The 17,702-nt window shown below is 41.9% G+C and overlaps 1 protein-coding gene across 1 annotated transcript; it reads left to right on the plus strand.

Moving 5' to 3' along the window:
• Positions 1-421: 421 nt before the first annotated feature.
• On the plus strand, positions 422-12,151 carry GNAT2 (G protein subunit alpha transducin 2). The gene is made up of 8 exons (XM_007529340.2): positions 422-705; positions 2,844-2,886; positions 3,167-3,308; positions 3,936-4,093; positions 8,825-8,953; positions 9,176-9,305; positions 11,342-11,495; positions 11,878-12,151. The coding sequence occupies exons 1-8, from the start codon at positions 588-590 to the stop codon at positions 12,066-12,068; spliced, it is 1,065 nt and encodes a 354-aa protein (XP_007529402.1). The 5' UTR covers positions 422-587; the 3' UTR covers positions 12,069-12,151.
• Positions 12,152-17,702: the final 5,551 nt, after the last annotated feature.

Consider the following 17,702-nt stretch of genomic DNA (forward strand, 5'->3'; position numbering starts at 1 on the left):
AAAAGAAAAATGTTACTATTTTTTTTCCCAGAACGCTGCTCTGCTCTAGCTCTTGATAGTGCAGGGGAGTGGGGGCTTGAATCTGGGACTTTGGAGCCTTGGGCATGAGAGTCTCTTTGCATAACCATTATGTTCTCTATCCCTGCTAAAGAAGAATTTATTTTGTTAAATGAACTGACCCATCTCCAAGAAAGGAAAAGATTTTCAGTCAGCCCCTCAAGTACACAGTTGTTATCTTATTCCAGAGAACTCCAGTACCTCCTGCACCTTCTCTTCCTTCCAGCAGATCATGTACCGAAAACAGAAGCGTTTGAGACTTTGCCCTTTGTCATACGGAGCCCTTAATTGGCTTGACCCATCACACTGTTAGATAAAAAGGCTACAATCCCTTGTCTAAGTAGTCTCCAGCTGGGGTCAGAACAAGTAAGAATTAGTACCTGCTTTCTCACCCAGCCCTGCACAGACCAGATTTTTAAGACTGAAACTCAGTCCCAATTAGTTTTTTTCCCTTGTCTTCCATCTTAGAGAGGAAATTCTAGAAAAGGTTAAGGGTTGGAGAAAGCAGCAGAGGAGGAAACAGCACAACTATGGGGAGTGGAATCAGTGCTGAGGACAAAGAACTGGCCAAGAGGTCCAAGGAGCTAGAAAAGAAGCTGCAGGAGGATGCCGACAAGGAAGCCAAGACCGTCAAGCTGCTATTACTGGGTGAGCAGGGTGGGAGCTGAGCCAGTGAAGGGGGAGGCACTGCTGCTTCCTGGTTATCCAGGGCTGTAGGTGGGTTCTACCTACCCAAGTGGATGAGGGAGGGCAGGTCATTTTTCCTCCTCCATCCAGTCTGGCTAGGGGATCAGGAGCTCTTGGGCTGAGCACAACCACCCAGGAGACAGAATGCCAGAGCTACTCTGGAATTGTTCTGTTCTTTCTTGAGCCAGGAACAGTGCAAGGACTAGGCTGAAACTAACTGCCTATTGGCTTGTCAGCCACCATGGGCTTGCAGATGCTTACTGTCTGCAGCAAGTGAATGCTGAATCAAGGAATCAGAAGAGGACAGGACCTTATAATCATTATTGCAGAGCACCAGGGCTCTGCCCCACTGGCTTTTAGCAAATATACTTGCTGGTTTTTTGTTTTCAGCTAAAGACTTTGTGAACAGCTTTTAAAGGGAGAGAGCCCTGAGTGGGGAGGTTTGTGGCAGGCTTTTCTTGATTTTCTGTTCAGTAGCTGCTTCTATAACCCCTGACAGATGGGAAGTTCATCAACTTGATGAGCTCCTAAGCCGATCCTGGCCTGTGTGGAGAAAAGCAAAACACCTTCACCAGTCAGTCCGAAAAATCAATCATGCAATACACAGAGTCAGAACCATTGAGTTTGGGACACCTGACTTAAAAAACCCTCCTCGGTACTATGTAAGTCGGCCAGCTGGAATAGGTGGGATCTGTGTAGCAAGACTAGCTGGCTGGGTGAGTTTTGAAGTCCATGAGGAGTGAGGGAGTAGGATCCCCAAGCCAAAGGAGTGTCTTTCCCCCAGTTAATCTGTGGTCCTAGCGACACACTAGGAGTACATACCCCTGTATGCTGGATGCAGACTCCAAAGAGCCCAGGAAGCTAGAGGAGGGGGAAGGTGGCAAGGCCAAAGAAGCATGTTTTTAACTTAAGCAGCTTTCTTCACCATTCAGGATAAGCAGCTTTGAAGGAACAGGCACAAGCTCAACGGGAGGGAGTTAAAGCAGCAGAGTCATTTTAAGCTTGGGAACAGGGATAAGAGGCATATGGGGTTTTGCTAGGGAAGAAAGAGTGTGAAAGAGGACATTAGGATATTTTAGTCAATAAGGAAACAGCAAGAAACTGGGGGAAAATAGTATTTTTGAGGGGAAGATAGTATTTGATTATGCCTGAGGGGTTCAGAGGTCCAGAGTTTAATCCCCAGCATCACCATAAGCCAGAGCTGAGCAGTGCTCTGGTAAAAACAAACAGCTGGAGGGTTGGATGGGCAGTAGCACACCTGGTTAAGCACTCGTGGTGCAAGCACCCTTGCAAGAATTCCAGTTCGAGCCCCCAGCTCCCCACCTGGAGGGAGGTCACTTTATAGGTGGTGAAGCAGGTCTGCAGGTGTCTATCTTTCTCTTCCCCTCTCTGTCTTCCCCTCCTCTCTCCATTTCTCTCTGTCCTATCGAACAACAACGACATCAACAACAACAATAATAATAACAATGAAAAAAAGAACAAGGGCAACAAAAGGGAAAAAAAAATAGCCTCCAGGATCAGTGGATTCAGTGGTGCAGGCACCTAGCCCCAGCAATAACCCTGGAGGCAAAAAAAGAAAGAAAAAATAAAAAGAAAGAAAAAAGCACACCTAATTAAAATTGTATGTGTGAGGTGACCCCAGTTCTCCACAATCCTGCTTCCTGGTCATTTTGATGAGTGAAACTGGGACAAAAAAATGTATTAAAGGAATTCCCCTGAGGCCGTTTCTCAATAAGACTTTGCCCCTCACCCCAAAATAACTGGAGACATTTTTGGTTGGAACTGGGGAGGGGGATGGTTTGGAGTGCTACTAGTCTCTCTAGTGTAGAACACAAAATAGCGCCCCCCCCCAAAAAAAAAAGAAAGAAAGAAAAGAAAGCCCAAAATGTTAGTAGTCTGGAAGCTGAGAAACTTGTTCTAGCTCTAGAGTAAACAGTCTGAGCTCAAGGCTGGAGGAAATTAAGGGCAGCATTTGTCCCTGTGTGTTCCCCTCTGCCAAGGTTTCCAAGCAAGTAGTGGCTTGGACTTCTCTTCATGGGGAGGGTGGGAAGCTGGGGACAACTGACAGAAATCTGAAGTATAAGTATTTCCCTCTGCAGGTGCTGGGGAATCAGGAAAAAGCACCATCGTCAAACAAATGAAGTAAGCCCCAAGGGAATGAGGCGTGAGGGTGAAGAAGTCAGAGCCTGCAGAGGCTTTGAACAGAAAGGGCTTCTCAACCTTCAGGAGTCCTCCACATATCTGACATAAAGGACCCGATTCCCAGTGCCCCTCATCTGTTGCCTACCACCCTCCACTCTGGGACAACAAGACTCATGGAGATTGGGTTCTTAGGGACTTTTAATCCTTCCTCCCAGACTCCCAATCCATGAGGTCCAGTTTCCCAGGCAATTTGTAAAGGCTGGGTATCGTCTCCTTACAGGATCATCCATCAGGACGGCTACACACCAGAAGAATGCCTGGAGTATAAGTCTATCATCTATGGCAATGTGCTGCAGTCCATCCTGGCTATTATCCGGGCCATGTCCACATTGGGCATCAACTATGCTGAGCCAGGCTGTGCAGTAAGTGGTTAAGGGCATGTAGTTAAGGGTGGAAGGAAAAGTTAATGAGAAAACAGACCAGTGGCCAGGAAGTTATGAGGAAACTTGGGTCAGAAATTGTATTGACTAAAAACCTCACCTGTTGAGCTACAGGTTTGTTTGTTAATTCAGTTTTAGTGTTAATTCAGTCTTAGAAGTGTGTAGTCCTACCACTTTAATACCAGCAAAGTCTGTTTTCTAAATTCATGTCTCATTTTACCCTTTAAACTTCTCCACTTGGGCTCCTTGTCTAGCCAGGTAACTTTTCTAGGCTAAGTCCATAATTCCAGTACTGGCCTTTTCATAAATTTGAATAGTTTTTAAGAGTACAAAGTGAGCAGTTCCTATCTTCTACCACATCTAGTTCATGGTCAGTATGACCTTTGACCCTACACTCTTTTGCAGCAGAGACCTCCCATTTTACGGCAATATACTCTATATTCAGAATAAGAGAGAAACTGGACATTGGTGGTCCCCTAGTATCCAGCTTGAATTGGATACCTTGCCACACTCCCTCTCAGAAAGACATCAATGCAAAATGCTTCCCGTTCAGCAGTATTCCCAGAAGCCTCCTGAAAGCCATTACTCAATCAGGTTTCTGCCTTTCAGGATGATGGGCGACAGCTCAACAACCTGGCGGATTCCATCGAGGAGGGCACCATGCCTCCTGAGCTGGTGGAGGTCATCAGGAAACTGTGGAAGGATGACGGGGTGCAAACCTGCTTTGACAGAGCTGCAGAGTACCAGCTCAATGACTCGGCATCTTAGTAAACCTCTGGTTGCGGAAGGGGTAGAGTGGGGGATAAACAACCAAGTAGGAGGAAATTGCAGGCCCTGAAGCTGGAGACCTGTGGACAGAATTCAGCCCATGTACTCTGTGTGCTAGGCTGGAGCAGTGTTTTGCTCTACTTTGAATGTAATGCTTTTAGATAGGAATGTTTGCCACAGTTGCCACCACTCTGTATTGCCTTACACTGGTTCACTGAAGCCTATAGAACTGAAGACCCAAAACTAAAAAAGAGTGTTCTAATTAGCATGATTATTTATTTATTTTTGGATAGAGACAGAGAGATCAAGAGAGAAGGGAGAGATAGAGAGGGAGAAAGGAGTGAGGAGACACAAACACCTGTAACACTGTTCACTTATGAAACTTTCCCTCTGCAGATGGGGATGGGGGGGTGTTGAATCTGGGTCCTTGTATATTCAGTCAGGTATGCCATTGCCTGGTCCCCCCTTTTTATTTTTCTTGAAATATATTTATTGAGAGCCAGAAAGAAAACAGAACATCAATGACTTACTTGATGCTAGCCATTGAACTCAGGTCTTCATGTTTGCAAGTTTAGTGTTCTATCTATTATACCACCTTCCAAGCCACTGTCCTCTTTTTAAGTGTAAAGTAAGCTTAAAGTAACCAGAAGTACCTTAGGAGAGAGAAAGAGTGAGCAGAACCAGAGAAGTCTGGCATGTGCGGTGGAAGGGACCTCACACATGCATTTTCTATGCTCTGCTCACTGAGCCACTACCCTGCCTACTTTTGTTCCCGTTTTCAGAAGTCAGACAGAACCATTTATTTCACAAATATGGTCACTAAGACAGCCCTGCAACCCTGCCCCACACTGCCCAGGGTGGCACGTGATTTCTAATGGCCCTTTCAGGGCTGAATCTTCTAGCTGGTATCTCAAACTACCAACCAGAAAGGAAATGTCTACTCATACATGGCATCTGTGTCAGGATGCTAGAGTAGGGAACACAGAAACAGCTAAGGCAAACCAAAGGAAGGCAGACTGACCAGAGAGAAAGAGAGAGGGAGAGGGAGAGGGAGATGGAGAGGGAGACGGAGACGGAGAGAGAGAGATAGGTATAGGGTGGATATATTGGCATCAGAAGATAACTGATCTGGTAGTGCCAGGTCGTGAGTTTGAGTCCCCAGAATCACAGGGCAGCACCATGCATGGTGCCAAGAAGCTCTAGGAATGCAGGAGTGGTTCTGTGGTGTCTATCCTCTCTCTTCCCCCTCTTTATATCGAAAACAAAGAGGAAAAAAGTACACTGGGAGCATCAGAATCATGCAGGCTGGGTGGAGGGTAGATAGCACAATGGTTATGCAAAAAGACTCTCATGCCTGAGGCTCCAAAGCCCTAGGTTCAAGTCCCTGCACTATCATAAGCCAGGGTTGAGCAGTGCTCTGGTAAAAAAAAAAAAAAAGAAAGAAAGAAAGAAAAAAGAATCATGCAGGCTTAAGGTCCCAGTGGCATTACAAAATAATAAATTAAAGTGAGACACTTTTTAAGTATTTATTTTCCCTTTTGTTGCCCTTGTAGTTATTATTGTTGTTATTGATGTAATCGTTGTTAGATAGGACAGAAAGAAATGGAGAGAGGAAGGGAAGACAGAGAGGGGGAGAGAAAGACAGATACCTGCAGACCTGCTTCACTGGGATCCTTAAGCCGGTCTTTGCACTTAATACCATGTGCGATTAACCCACTGTGCTACTGACTGACTCCCCAAACTGAGACACTTTTATGAGAGAAGAGAGACTAGAGCATTACTTAGCTCTAGTATATGGCAGTGTCATGAGTTGAACCTGGGTCCTCAGGCATTCATACCCTGTGCTAACCAGTCGAGCTATCTTCCTGGCTAGAGAATCAACTTTGTAAAGCCAATTCCATGAAGATAAAGGACAGAGTTTAGGAAACCTATCTCAAATTACTAGATTTCATCCCTGTCCTGTCACATAATGTTGTAATAAGGTTATTGTTTACTATCCTGGAGTATCCATCCACTGCCAGTTGCATTAGGTATACCACTTTGTGTAATCTGCATAATAAATTTGATAGTACTTTTTATTGAATTCCATTTATAGAAGAAACAGGTTTAGAGAATTTAACTTTCCCAGTTATATAAATAGAAGCTGCACTTTAATCCAGGTCTGTTTGCCCGAAAATTTGAATATATTTTGCAATCTACCACAAGTCCTCTGGACTCTAGTTATTTAGCTCTCCTGAATTTTTCCTTTATCTGCAAAATGGGATATGAAATTTGAAGGTTAAATGTCTGGCATACTGCAAACACTTGTGTTAATTTTATTTTTCCTCTTAATGTCTATTAATATGAGAGAGAGAGAGGGAGAGAGAGGGAAAGAGAGAGAGAGGGAGGGAGAGAGGACACCAGCCAGAGCACCACTCTGGTACATGGTGATGCCAGAGATTGAACTTTGGAATTCACACCTGAGAGTCCAACACTTTATTTAGTGTGCTACTTCTGGGCCAAACCTGTGTTAATGTTCTATCTCTTTTCTTAAATATCTTACTTCACATATGTCTCCCTTTAAAATTTTTTAATAATTCTTAAACATATACAAAACTAGTACAGTATTGCAAGTCACTTAGCTTCTACTATTAACGCAGTTACTCCTGCATTATTTCCCCTTCACCTTTATTTTGATTTGTATTATTTTCCCCACTTTTACTTTGAATTCAATTCCATGTATGTCATTTCATCCTAAAATTTTCATGTGTCTTTTTTTTAAAAAAAGATTTTATTAATGAGAAACATAGGAGGAGAAAGAGCCAGACATCACTCTGGTACATGTGCTGCCAGGGACTGAACTCAGGACCTCATGCTTGAGAGTCTGCTGCTTTATCCACTGCACCACCTCATGTGTCTTTAAAATAAGAACCTAAAAATATTTTAGAGAGAATAAGGAGACCAGAACGCCTCTCAGCTCTGATATAGGTGGTTACAGGACTGAATGTGTGGTCTCTGGGGCCTCAGGCTAAGTTATCTCCCTAGACCTAAGAATTTTTTTTTTAAAGAAATACATCACCACACCTAATTACATAATAATTCCTAGTGTTATCAAATATATAAGTCAGTGTTCATTCAAATTTCCCTTATCTCAAATGTTCTTCCTCAAATTTGATTCAGGATCTACACAGGGTCATATGTTACAATGATTCATGTCTGATATCTTGATAATCTTTTAACATATTCCAGATTTTACTGTATTATTACCATTATTATTATTTTGCCACCATGGTTATTGCTGGGGTTCTGTGCCTACACAATAACTACATTACTCCCAGTTGTCTTTTTTTCTTTTTGTAATTTTTTTATTTTCATTTATTTATTGGATAAAAACAGCCAGAAATTGAGAGGGGAAGTTGGAGAGGGAGAGAGAGAAACACCTGCAACATTGCTTGGCCACTCACAAAGCTTTTCCCCTGTAGACAGGACCAGGAACTTGAGTCTGGGTCCTTGCACATTGTAACATGTGCACTCAAACAGGTATGCCACCACCTGGCCCCCCAGTTGCCATTAAAAAAAATATTTACTTAAATGAGAGATACTGAGGAAGACAGATCAGAGCACTGCTCAGCTCTGGTTTATGGTAGTGCTGGGGATTGAACCTGGGACCTCAAAGTCTCAGATATGGAAGTCATTTGTGGGTGCAGGGTGGTGGCACACCAAGTTAATCGCACATATTACAAAGCACAATAACTGGTGCAGAGATACAATTGGAGCCCCTGGCTCCCCACCTGCAGGGGGGTCGCTTCACAGGTGGTGAAGCATGTCTGCAGGTGTTTATCTTTCTTTCTCCTTCTCTATCTTTCCCTCCCCTCTCAATTTCTGTCCTATCCAAAATAAATAAGAATTCTTTTCTTTTTTAAATTATCTTTATTTATTTATTTATTGGATAGAGACAGCCAGAAATCAGAGGGAAGAGGGGATAGGGAGGAAGATAGACACCTGCAGCATAGCTTCACCACTAGTGAAGCTTTCCCCCTACAGGTGGGGTCTGGGGACTCAAACCTGGGTCCTTGCACATTGTAACATGTGTGCTCAACCAGGTGTGCTACCACCTGGCCACTAATAAATAAGATTTTTCAAAAATGGCCTCAGGAGCAGTGGATTCATAGTGGAGGCACTCAGCCCCAGCAATAACCCTGGAGGCAAAAGAAAAAGTCATTTGCATATCATTATGCTGTCTTTCCAGCCTACCATTTTCCTTCTCTTTCTCAAGCTCTCACTCTGGAAAGAAAACAGGCTGGGAGAGAGAGAGGGAAAGAGAGAGAGAGGAGAGGGAAAGAGGGAGTTGTTGGGAGAGAGAGGGAGAGGGAGGAAGAGAATCCCTGCCTCAAATGGGCTTGTCCTTCAGCCTATCCCACACTTCTTTTTGTAAGGACACACATATTATTATTTTGTATAATAATGGCCTTGCACATGTAAAATTTTGCTGTTCTCTAGCTGATTTTTTTCAAAGACAAGACAGACAGATACCACCATACCAGAGCTTCCTTCATTCAGTGCCTTAACACCTCTCACATTACTAGGGTTTAAACATGGCCCATGAACACCTTACTCTGTGGGCTATTTGGACCAGAACCCGTATTGTTAAATCTAGCATGAAACTAGTTCTATGTCTTGGATTAGAACCCTTACCTCTCTTGGCCTTGGCTGTAGAAAATTCAGTGTCATTACTGTCAATCACTTTCTAGCTACCTAAACCAACTAGACAGGATTACAGCTTCTGACTACCTCCCGAATGAACAAGATGTGCTACGATCCAGAGTCAAAACCACAGGCATCATTGAGACCAAATTTTCAGTTAAAGACTTGAACTTCAGGTAAGGGCATATGATTCCCTGGGGGCACCTCAGATATCAAGTCCTAGAAAAGTGGAGGGTATGCTTCTTCACTTTAACTAAAACCCAACCCAAATTACTGCCCCACATTTCAAAACCCCTATCTTACTGCCAACTTCTCTACCACTCTCTCTGGGGTCAACAGGAAGTTCATGTAGGTCATATGGCAGGTATACCTATGAAAACAGCTGCTTCCTCCCTCAGGATGTTTGATGTGGGAGGGCAAAGATCAGAGAGAAAGAAGTGGATCCATTGCTTTGAGGGTGTTACCTGCATCATCTTCTGTGCAGCCCTCAGTGCTTACGATATGGTGCTGGTGGAAGACAACGAAGTGGTGAGTGACATTGCACCAAGCGGCTCTGACTGAACAAGCTCTCCCTCAGGGCCTTTTCTGACAGCTGTCACCCTTCTGCCTCAGCTTGAATGATGTCAGTTAACAATGACAATTCAGTGGTCTTCTAGAAAACCAATCAATGGCTCAGGAAATTGATATTAGAAAAAACCTCTTTTGCAGGATCTAGATTAGCACTTTAGAGCTCCAGGTTTAATGGCTGATAATGGTTTCAAGACAGATATCCAAATTATCACTTGGACATTGCAAAGTTCATAAAGGACTCTAGCATCAAAGGGACAAGAGGTTACCAACTTCCTTGGCAGAACAAAGTTACACCTTGTGCCCTCCCTATCTGCCTGTGGGAACGAAGGCAGGAGATGAGAATGAGCAGAGAGAACAATGTATGCAGCGTAAGAGTTGAACTACTAACCTTATTTGTTAGTCTAAATAGATACTGGAATCAATAGAGTAAGGGAAAGTCAACAAAATTGTTATCCCACATACCAGTTAAGCTGGCAGACTGATAACAGCCTAGGGGACGATTAAGCCTATAGACAGGAGCTTTGAAGGTATGTGCCAGAGCCCAGCAAAATACCTTCTCAGATAGTGGATGTGAAAGACATGGAAGAAACTGATGTCACATAATCATCTGTGCCATAAGCAGAGGCCTAGCTTACCGATGCAAAATTCATATCCTAACTCTTGCTTTAGCTCTTTTCCCCTTCCCCTTAGCAGCTCAAATTCATATAGAAGTAATCTGAGTATCTTCTAGTCAAGATTAAAGGGCTCTAATCATTCGAGATCTCTTCCATCTTTAATCCTGAAAGCTGAGGTCTTAAAATAGGTCTGTAGGAATACTAACCAGGAAAGCTACAGCCTATAATTTACATTGTTAAATTAGGCAACTAATACTATATTTCAAGACCCTAAAGGCCTAAAAAATAGGGTGAGCCTGGGTAACCTTTGCAGTGTGTGTGTATGTGTGTGTGTGTGTATTATCACTTTTCAATCAAATTGGCAATCAGATGAGGAAATAATGCAAGTGTTTGTACTGTGACACTGGGAAACTGTTCTGCCTTCACCATATGATACCAGGGTCAAAGAATTCCCCTCATGTTCCTACCCAAACTGAGATCCCAAACCGTAATAGAAACCTTATCAAACAAACCCCCAGCTCCCCACCTACAGGGGAGTTGCTTCACAAGCAGTGAAGCAGGTCTGTAGATGTCTATCTTTCTCTCCCCGTCTTCCCTTCCTCTCTCCATTTCTCTCTGTCCTATCCAACAACGACATCAATAACAACAATAAAAAACAAGGGCAACAAAAGGGAAAATTAAAAAAAAATTAAGGGAATCGGGTGGTAGAGCAGTGAGTTAAACGCAGGTGGTGCAAAGCACAAGGACCGGTATAAGGATCCCAGTTTGAGCTCCCAGCTCCCCACCTGCAGGGGCATGGCTTCACAGGAGGTGAAGCAGGTCTGCAGGTGTCTTATCTTTCTCTCCCCCTCCTCTCTCCATTTCTCTCTGTCCTATCCAACAACAATGACATCAATAACAACAATAATTACTACAATAATAAAATAACAAGGGCAACAAAAGGAAATATTAAAAAATTTTTTTTTTAAAAAAAGGTACCCTGGAGCCACAAGTGGGCACAAAGTTTGAACCCCTATCAGCATCACTTATGGATGTCAAAGAGCTTAGATGCATATTATATGTTACATAGCCAGCCATTATCGTGGACACTATACAAACATGCCATTTAAAGTTCCTAATACAAAGATAGGGAAACAGATTCAAAAAAAGTTCCACACCCCACCCCCCAAGTAACACAGCTATGCTAGAAAAGAGGAATAGAAGGAAACCTGATGTCTTTGGTCCTTTCCTACCATGCTACAAATGTAATAACCTGTTCCCTGTCTTTCTTTTTATACCTGGAATACTAGTTGTCTCTGCAAAGTCAGCAAAGGCAGGAAGCAGATTTTATCCTATAAGCCCAAACTGCTACTTCTAGTGTTTCCTTGTTTCCTCTGTTAGAATCGTATGCATGAGTCACTGCACCTGTTCAACAGCATATGTAACCACAAATTCTTTGCGGCTACTTCTATTGTCCTCTTTCTCAACAAGAAGGACCTTTTTGAGGAAAAAATCAAGAAAGTGCATCTCAGCATTTGTTTTCCAGAATATGATGGTAAGTGTCATGGGACAGAGACAATACACTGCCTCATTTCTTACACCAAGAAGACATAAAGGGATTTATCTTTAGGGAGAAACTTGGGCATTGTTACAGGTCTAAATGCATGTCTCTGAAAGAGTAGATGTTGGATACAAGAGACTGATGTTCAAATGATAACAGAAACCACAAGGGTAGAGATACAGAAGCATCTCTCCTAATTTCTTTCCTCAACTCAAGTGAAACACTGGGGTGTTACAGGCCCCCAAGTAAAGGTCCCCAGCTCCAGCTACATGCCATAACAGTTCAAGGATCAAGTTAGTCACCTGAAGTGTAGTAAACAACTAAGGGCTAACTTATCCCACTTCACTATTTTTTTTTCCTTTTTCTTGAAAACCAGGAAATAATTCCTATGAAGATGCGGGAAATTATGTCAAGAGTCAGTTCCTTGACCTCAACATGCGAAAAGATGTCAAAGAAATCTATAGTCACATGACCTGTGCTACTGATACTCAGAATGTCAAATTTGTATTTGATGCAGTTACAGACATTATCATCAAAGAAAATCTCAAGGACTGTGGACTCTTCTAATCCTCACCATCCCTCAAGTATATATTCCACACACAGGCTTGAAATATGGGTAGTTTTAAGCAGAAAATTATAGGTTAGTATACATGACATAAAGAATTCATTCTCCTTTGGAGCTGGAGTATTCATGATTATAATTATGTTTCCTGAGTTTTTTTTTTCTTCTTCCCCAAAGTGGAATAGCTGGTGTAGTTTAAAGAATGCAAGGTCAGGAGTCAGAAAACTAAGGTTCTGGCAATTTGTTATTTACTACAAAAATATTAGTTCTTTATTTGCCTCAGTTCTAAGTTCTACTTTGTCACAAGGCTGTTGTGATGATCACAAGCATAACTGAAGGAAAGGCAAATAAAAGCTGTGTGTAATCAAACAAAATCTATATAAAAGCTGCCTCTTTCAAAATTCAGCACTTGGTGTTTAGATAATTATGCCAAGTGAAACAGCGTATCTTCCTTAGTCTATAAAATTAAAATCAAAACCTCAGTAAACCAACCAACCCTTTTTATTAGCAAACTTCAATATGCCAAGAGATCTAGATCACAGAATAAGATGTATTTTTAAGTTTCCAAAGCACACATGCTAATGTAGTCATCTTTACCTTTTAAGAGGTTGAAAATAAGTAGATAAATCGCTTAAAAGGTAAAGCCAACTACACAGAGATCTACTTATTGAAAAAGTGAGGAAAACCAGACACTGCTCTAGCACATGTGGTACTGGAGATGGAACTCAGGACCTCATGAAGAGCCTGATGCTTTATCTGCTGAGACACTTCCCAGGTCTACCAAACACATCTTTATTTTGAAAAATATTTTAGTGAGATTGGGCAAGGGGAAGAGGGAGAGAGACTGTCTGACTAGAGTACTGCTCAGCTCTGGCTTACAGTGGTGCTAGGAACTGAATCTGGGAACGCAGAGCCTCAGTCATGAAAATATTTTTGCATAACCATTATATTATCTTCCTGGCCCCAAATACATCTTTATCAAACGTCATTATTCCTCTGCCCCAATAACTGCCATAGGCTGAGTTTCCTTTATCTCTGCTATTACTATTTACTTTCTGAAAAAACCTGGAGGACATCAACATATAGATTAATGATTTTATCACTGTCCTATCTTTATCATAGAATGCAAAATAAGTAGACAGTTCTAAATTCTCATTTCAATTACTACATATTCCAGAAAAGCAATGAGGTAGTTGATCTTGCTTTCAGCACTGAAAATCTTTGCAATTGGACCCATGTGGTGGATGGTTAAAAACATCTCCTCAAACAGGCCAAGTAAATGATTTCTTCAAACTCCTTTGAAAGGAAGCTTGCACTTCTCGACAGGAGGTAGGAAAGTATAGATTTAGTATTTACAGCTGCTAGTGAGGAAAGCTCTTGGAACCCAAGATTTAGTATAAAAAGAAACTGTCTACTAAAATGAAAACCTGCTTCTTGCCAGAAACACACATTTGCACTTAGGCTGCTACTGGCAATACTGATAGTAGAGAACTGTATGAGCTTGAAATATACTAAAGACCAAATTTGCAGCTGTTAAAACTGGATTCATTCAATAGTCTTTCTGATTCCCCAAAAAGCAACCAACTTGTGAGAACTACCCTAGAAATAAGGGAAACTACTCTACTTACTGCTGATTTAAAAATGTCTATGCAAAAAAGACTTTACTGCCTGAGGCTCTTAAGTCCCATGTTCAATACCTGGCACCACCATAAGCCAGAACTGTGCAGTGCTCTGGCAAACAAAACCAACCTGGGCAAGCCTTCTTGCAATCAAGGGCTGGTCAGCAGATTTTTCTATATGTTTCAACCATCACTAAGATCATAAAAATTTTGAGTTCTTTTGTATTATGGAAACCTCTGGTTGTCTGACCAACCCTATGGATCAATTTTCAGAGGAAAAAAGAAAGCATAAAATGAAATTCAGAGAATTGCCAAGGAAGCCAACTAACAGGCTACAAGTCCTAGGTTAAAAATTCTCTCCCGGCTCCCCACCTGCAGGGGAGCCGCTTCACAAGCAGTGAAGCAGGTCTGCAGCTGTCTTTCTCTCCCACTATCTTCCCTTCTCTCTTGATTTCTCTGTCCTATCCAATGACAGCAACAACAACGATAATAACCACAATGATAGAACAAGGGCAATAAAATGGGGAAAAAATGGTCTCCAGGAGCAGTGGATTTGTGGTGCAGGTATAAGCCCCGCAATAACACTGGAGGCAACAACAACAAAAAATCTTTAGAGCAGGGGAGACAGCATATTGGCTATGCCTGAGGCTCCAAAGTTCCAGATTTAATCTTCAGTATCACCATAAACCAGACTTCAGCAAGCAGAGCTGAGGGGGGGGAACCCAGGCAGGGGTAGGTAGCACAATGATTATGCTAAGATTCTCATGCCTAAGGCTTCAAAGTCCCAGGTTCAATCCCCAGCACCACCATAAACCAGAGCTGAGGGTGTGGGCCCACAAACATCTAATACTACAATCTCAACTATTCAGGGATCCAAATGCAATTTCTTCCATCAAATAGGATAGCAAACCTCCACCGAAACTATTTCTTTCAATATTTTTCCTTGTTCTTCAATTCTAAATAGTAGTTATGGGGGGTAGAGATATAGCTCATTAGGGAACACCACAAAACAAGTGATTATGCACTTATCTATAAAGTCTAACACACGTTCTTTGTTTATTGATCTTCCCTATAGAGGAAAAGAGCCAGTGGACCAACTCACCTGAGTTATGTAAACCTCCAGCGAAATAAAGCAGGATTATACTTAACTTTTTTGTCTCAATTTAAAAAAAAAATTTAAAAACATTTTTATTCCTTTTTGTTGCAGTTATTGATGTCATTGTTGTTGGATAGGAGAGATATGGAGAGGGAGGGCAAGACAGGGAGAAAAAGATAGACACCTGCAGACCTGCTTCACCGCTTGTGAAGCGACTTTCCTGCAGGTGGGGAGCCGGGTGCTAGAACCGGGATCCTTACGCTGGTCCTTGTGCTTTGTGCCACCTGCATTTAACCCACCATGCTACCACCTGACTCCCTTGTCTCAACTTTTTAACACAAATCATTTTGACTCTCAGGGTTCTTACACACACACACACACTCCTCCCCCCAAAAGCAGTTGTGTATATTCACAGGCCATTGTGTATAAGTAGCTGGCAAAAGATTTCTTGGGGCAGTGTGGGTAAGTAGCAGTCCTTCAAGTAAGGTGTTCTACAGCCTTACTTAGGTTAGAATTTGCTTTTCATGTTTTCAAACTACTTTTTTTTCAATTAAAAAATATTTTTCTTTTTGTTGCCCTTGTTTTTTTTTATTGTTGTTGTAGTTATTATTATTGTTGAATAGGACAGAGAGAAATGGAGAGAGGAGGGGAAGACAAAGAGGGGGAGAGAAAGATAGACACCTGCAGACCTACTTCACTGCCTGTGAAGCGACTCCCCTGCAGGTGGGGAGCCAGGAGCAAGAACCGGGATCCTTCTGCAGGTCCTTGCGCTTTGTGCCATGTGTGCTTAACCCGCTGCACTACTAGCCCGACTCCCCCAAAGTAACACACTTCTAATGACTTAACATGGAAAAGAAAATTGGGGCCCTTGGCCATCCATTCACCTGTATTTTAGAACAAGTATCATTTCATGAACAATTTGACCAACACTGAGTTCTCATATGAGTAAAAGAGTGCCAATTTTACCTTAAACAATTTGGGCTATTCTAAAAAAGAAAATACATTGATCTTTATCCCAGTTTAACTGCTTTGCTGGCCCAGAGATAAGTTTTTAAACTTTAAGTTAAGAGCCAGACACAAATAGCACTGACGCATCTACTCAAATGAGTTATTTATTTTTTAATCTCATAGACGTTTTATGTGCATGGGAATTCTTTTTGCATAGAATAGATGCTTAAAACCAAATTAAGCTACATAATCACTCTGTTCAACCTCTGGCCTCAAATGTGCCAGAGGGTTGTTCTGGTTCTTTCTCTCATTTTATTAACAAATAAATCCTTAGAGCTGGGGAAAAGCATAATGGTTATGCAAATAATTTCCATCCCTGAGGCTCTGAGGTCCTAGGTTCAATCCCCAGCACTACTATAACCCAGTCCTGAGCAGTGCTCTGGTAAAACAAGCAAAAACTAGGGAAAGAAACAGGCTGGGGTATGGATAGACCTGCCAATGCCCAGGTCCAGCAGAGAAGCAATTATAGAAGCCAGACCTTCCACTTTCTGCACCCCATAAAGAGTTTTGGTCTATACTCTCAGAGGGGTAAATGTTAGGGAAAGAGGACCAGAGGGCTCTGAACTCCAATTTCATCAGGACCCAGAGAGAGAAGAGGGAGAAAAATCTACTTTTGAAAGCTGGAAAATTAGAAAACTATTACCTTTACATTCATTAAAGTAGGTTTATCTACAAATTAAAAAATTTTTAAATCCTTAAAAAACATTGGCCCCATTCACTTGTCCATACATGTTCGTCAAAGTTAGTTGCATCAAACCACCTGAGAAATGGTATTTAAACACAAACTCCCAGGACCTATCATGTTTTAATACAACAGTGTACTTTGTACCTCAGTTACTCTGTATGACATTTTTATTATCTACTATTCCTGGGAAGATCTGTGTTGGGTCACGTCTAGTCCTGAAAGAATACCAGAGAACAAAATCATCTGCCCTGACTTATTCTGACATATACTGTCCTCAGCAGAGATAACTCATAAAAGGACATGAGAAAGTGTGTGTGTGTGTGTGGGGGGGGGGGGGCAGGCGGTTGATGACATACCTGGTGGAGCCCACGTTACAATGCAAAAGGACCCAGGTTTGAGTCCCCGGTCCCCACCTGCAGGGGGAAAGCTTTGCCAAGTGGTGATGCAGGGATTCCTATCTTCCCCTTCCCTCTCAAATTCTGTCTCTATCCAATAAAGATAATAAAAAGTTTGTATGTGAGAGAGGGGGAAATATAGTAGCAAAGACCCCATTACAACTGTATGTGAACTTATAATCATCTCAAAATTGAGAGAAGGGGAGGGAAAAAGAGTAAGAGAGAGTGTTCAACCATATCCAGGAAGTTAGTTCTCCAGTCTATCACTTAAAATGTCTTTTATTTCTTGACAGTTAATAAGATTTTCCTACTAGGGAAAGAGCCAGCCTGGGAGTATGGATCAACCTGCTAACACCCATGTTCAGTGGAGAAGCAATTACAGAAGCCAGACCTTTTATCTACTGCACCCCATAATGATCTTGGGTCCATACTCCCAGAGGGATAAAGAACAAGAAAGCTATCAAGGGAGGTGATGGGATACAGAACTCTGGTGGTGGGAATTGTGTGGAATTGTACCCCTCTTATCCTATGGTCTTGTCAATATTTTTTACTTTATAATAAATTAAAACTTTTATTTATAGTATTGCATATGAGAGATTTTTCAAACAGTAAGAGTGAAGAAGACTGTTGCTTGTGAGGTTTGTATACATGAACAGTGGACTGTGCTTTTATTTTTAATATCTAGAAGGGGGAAACAGAATTTTAAAACAGATTTTTAATAGAAATAAGCAACTACCTTTAACCTATAAGAAATTACCAATATAGCAAGAAGCTCTGCAGTAGGAAACTTCAGAATCAAACCGAGCAAAGGAATATAGAGATGAACTATTGTAGTT

Source organism: Erinaceus europaeus, chromosome 11 (assembly GCF_950295315.1).
Source record: "Erinaceus europaeus chromosome 11, mEriEur2.1, whole genome shotgun sequence".
Classification (NCBI taxonomy): Eukaryota; Metazoa; Chordata; class Mammalia; order Eulipotyphla; family Erinaceidae; genus Erinaceus; species Erinaceus europaeus.

Coding starts and splice junctions, on each gene's coding strand:
- GNAT2 (XM_007529340.2), top strand. CDS start 588: ATGGGGAGTGGAATCAGTGCTGAGGACAAAGAACTGGCCAAGAGGTCC. Junction 2,887..3,166: donor ACCATCGTCAAACAAATGAA/GTAAGCCCCAAG, acceptor GTCTCCTTACAG/GATCATCCATCAGGACGGCT. Junction 8,954..9,175: donor GTTAAAGACTTGAACTTCAG/GTAAGGGCATAT, acceptor TTCCTCCCTCAG/GATGTTTGATGTGGGAGGGC.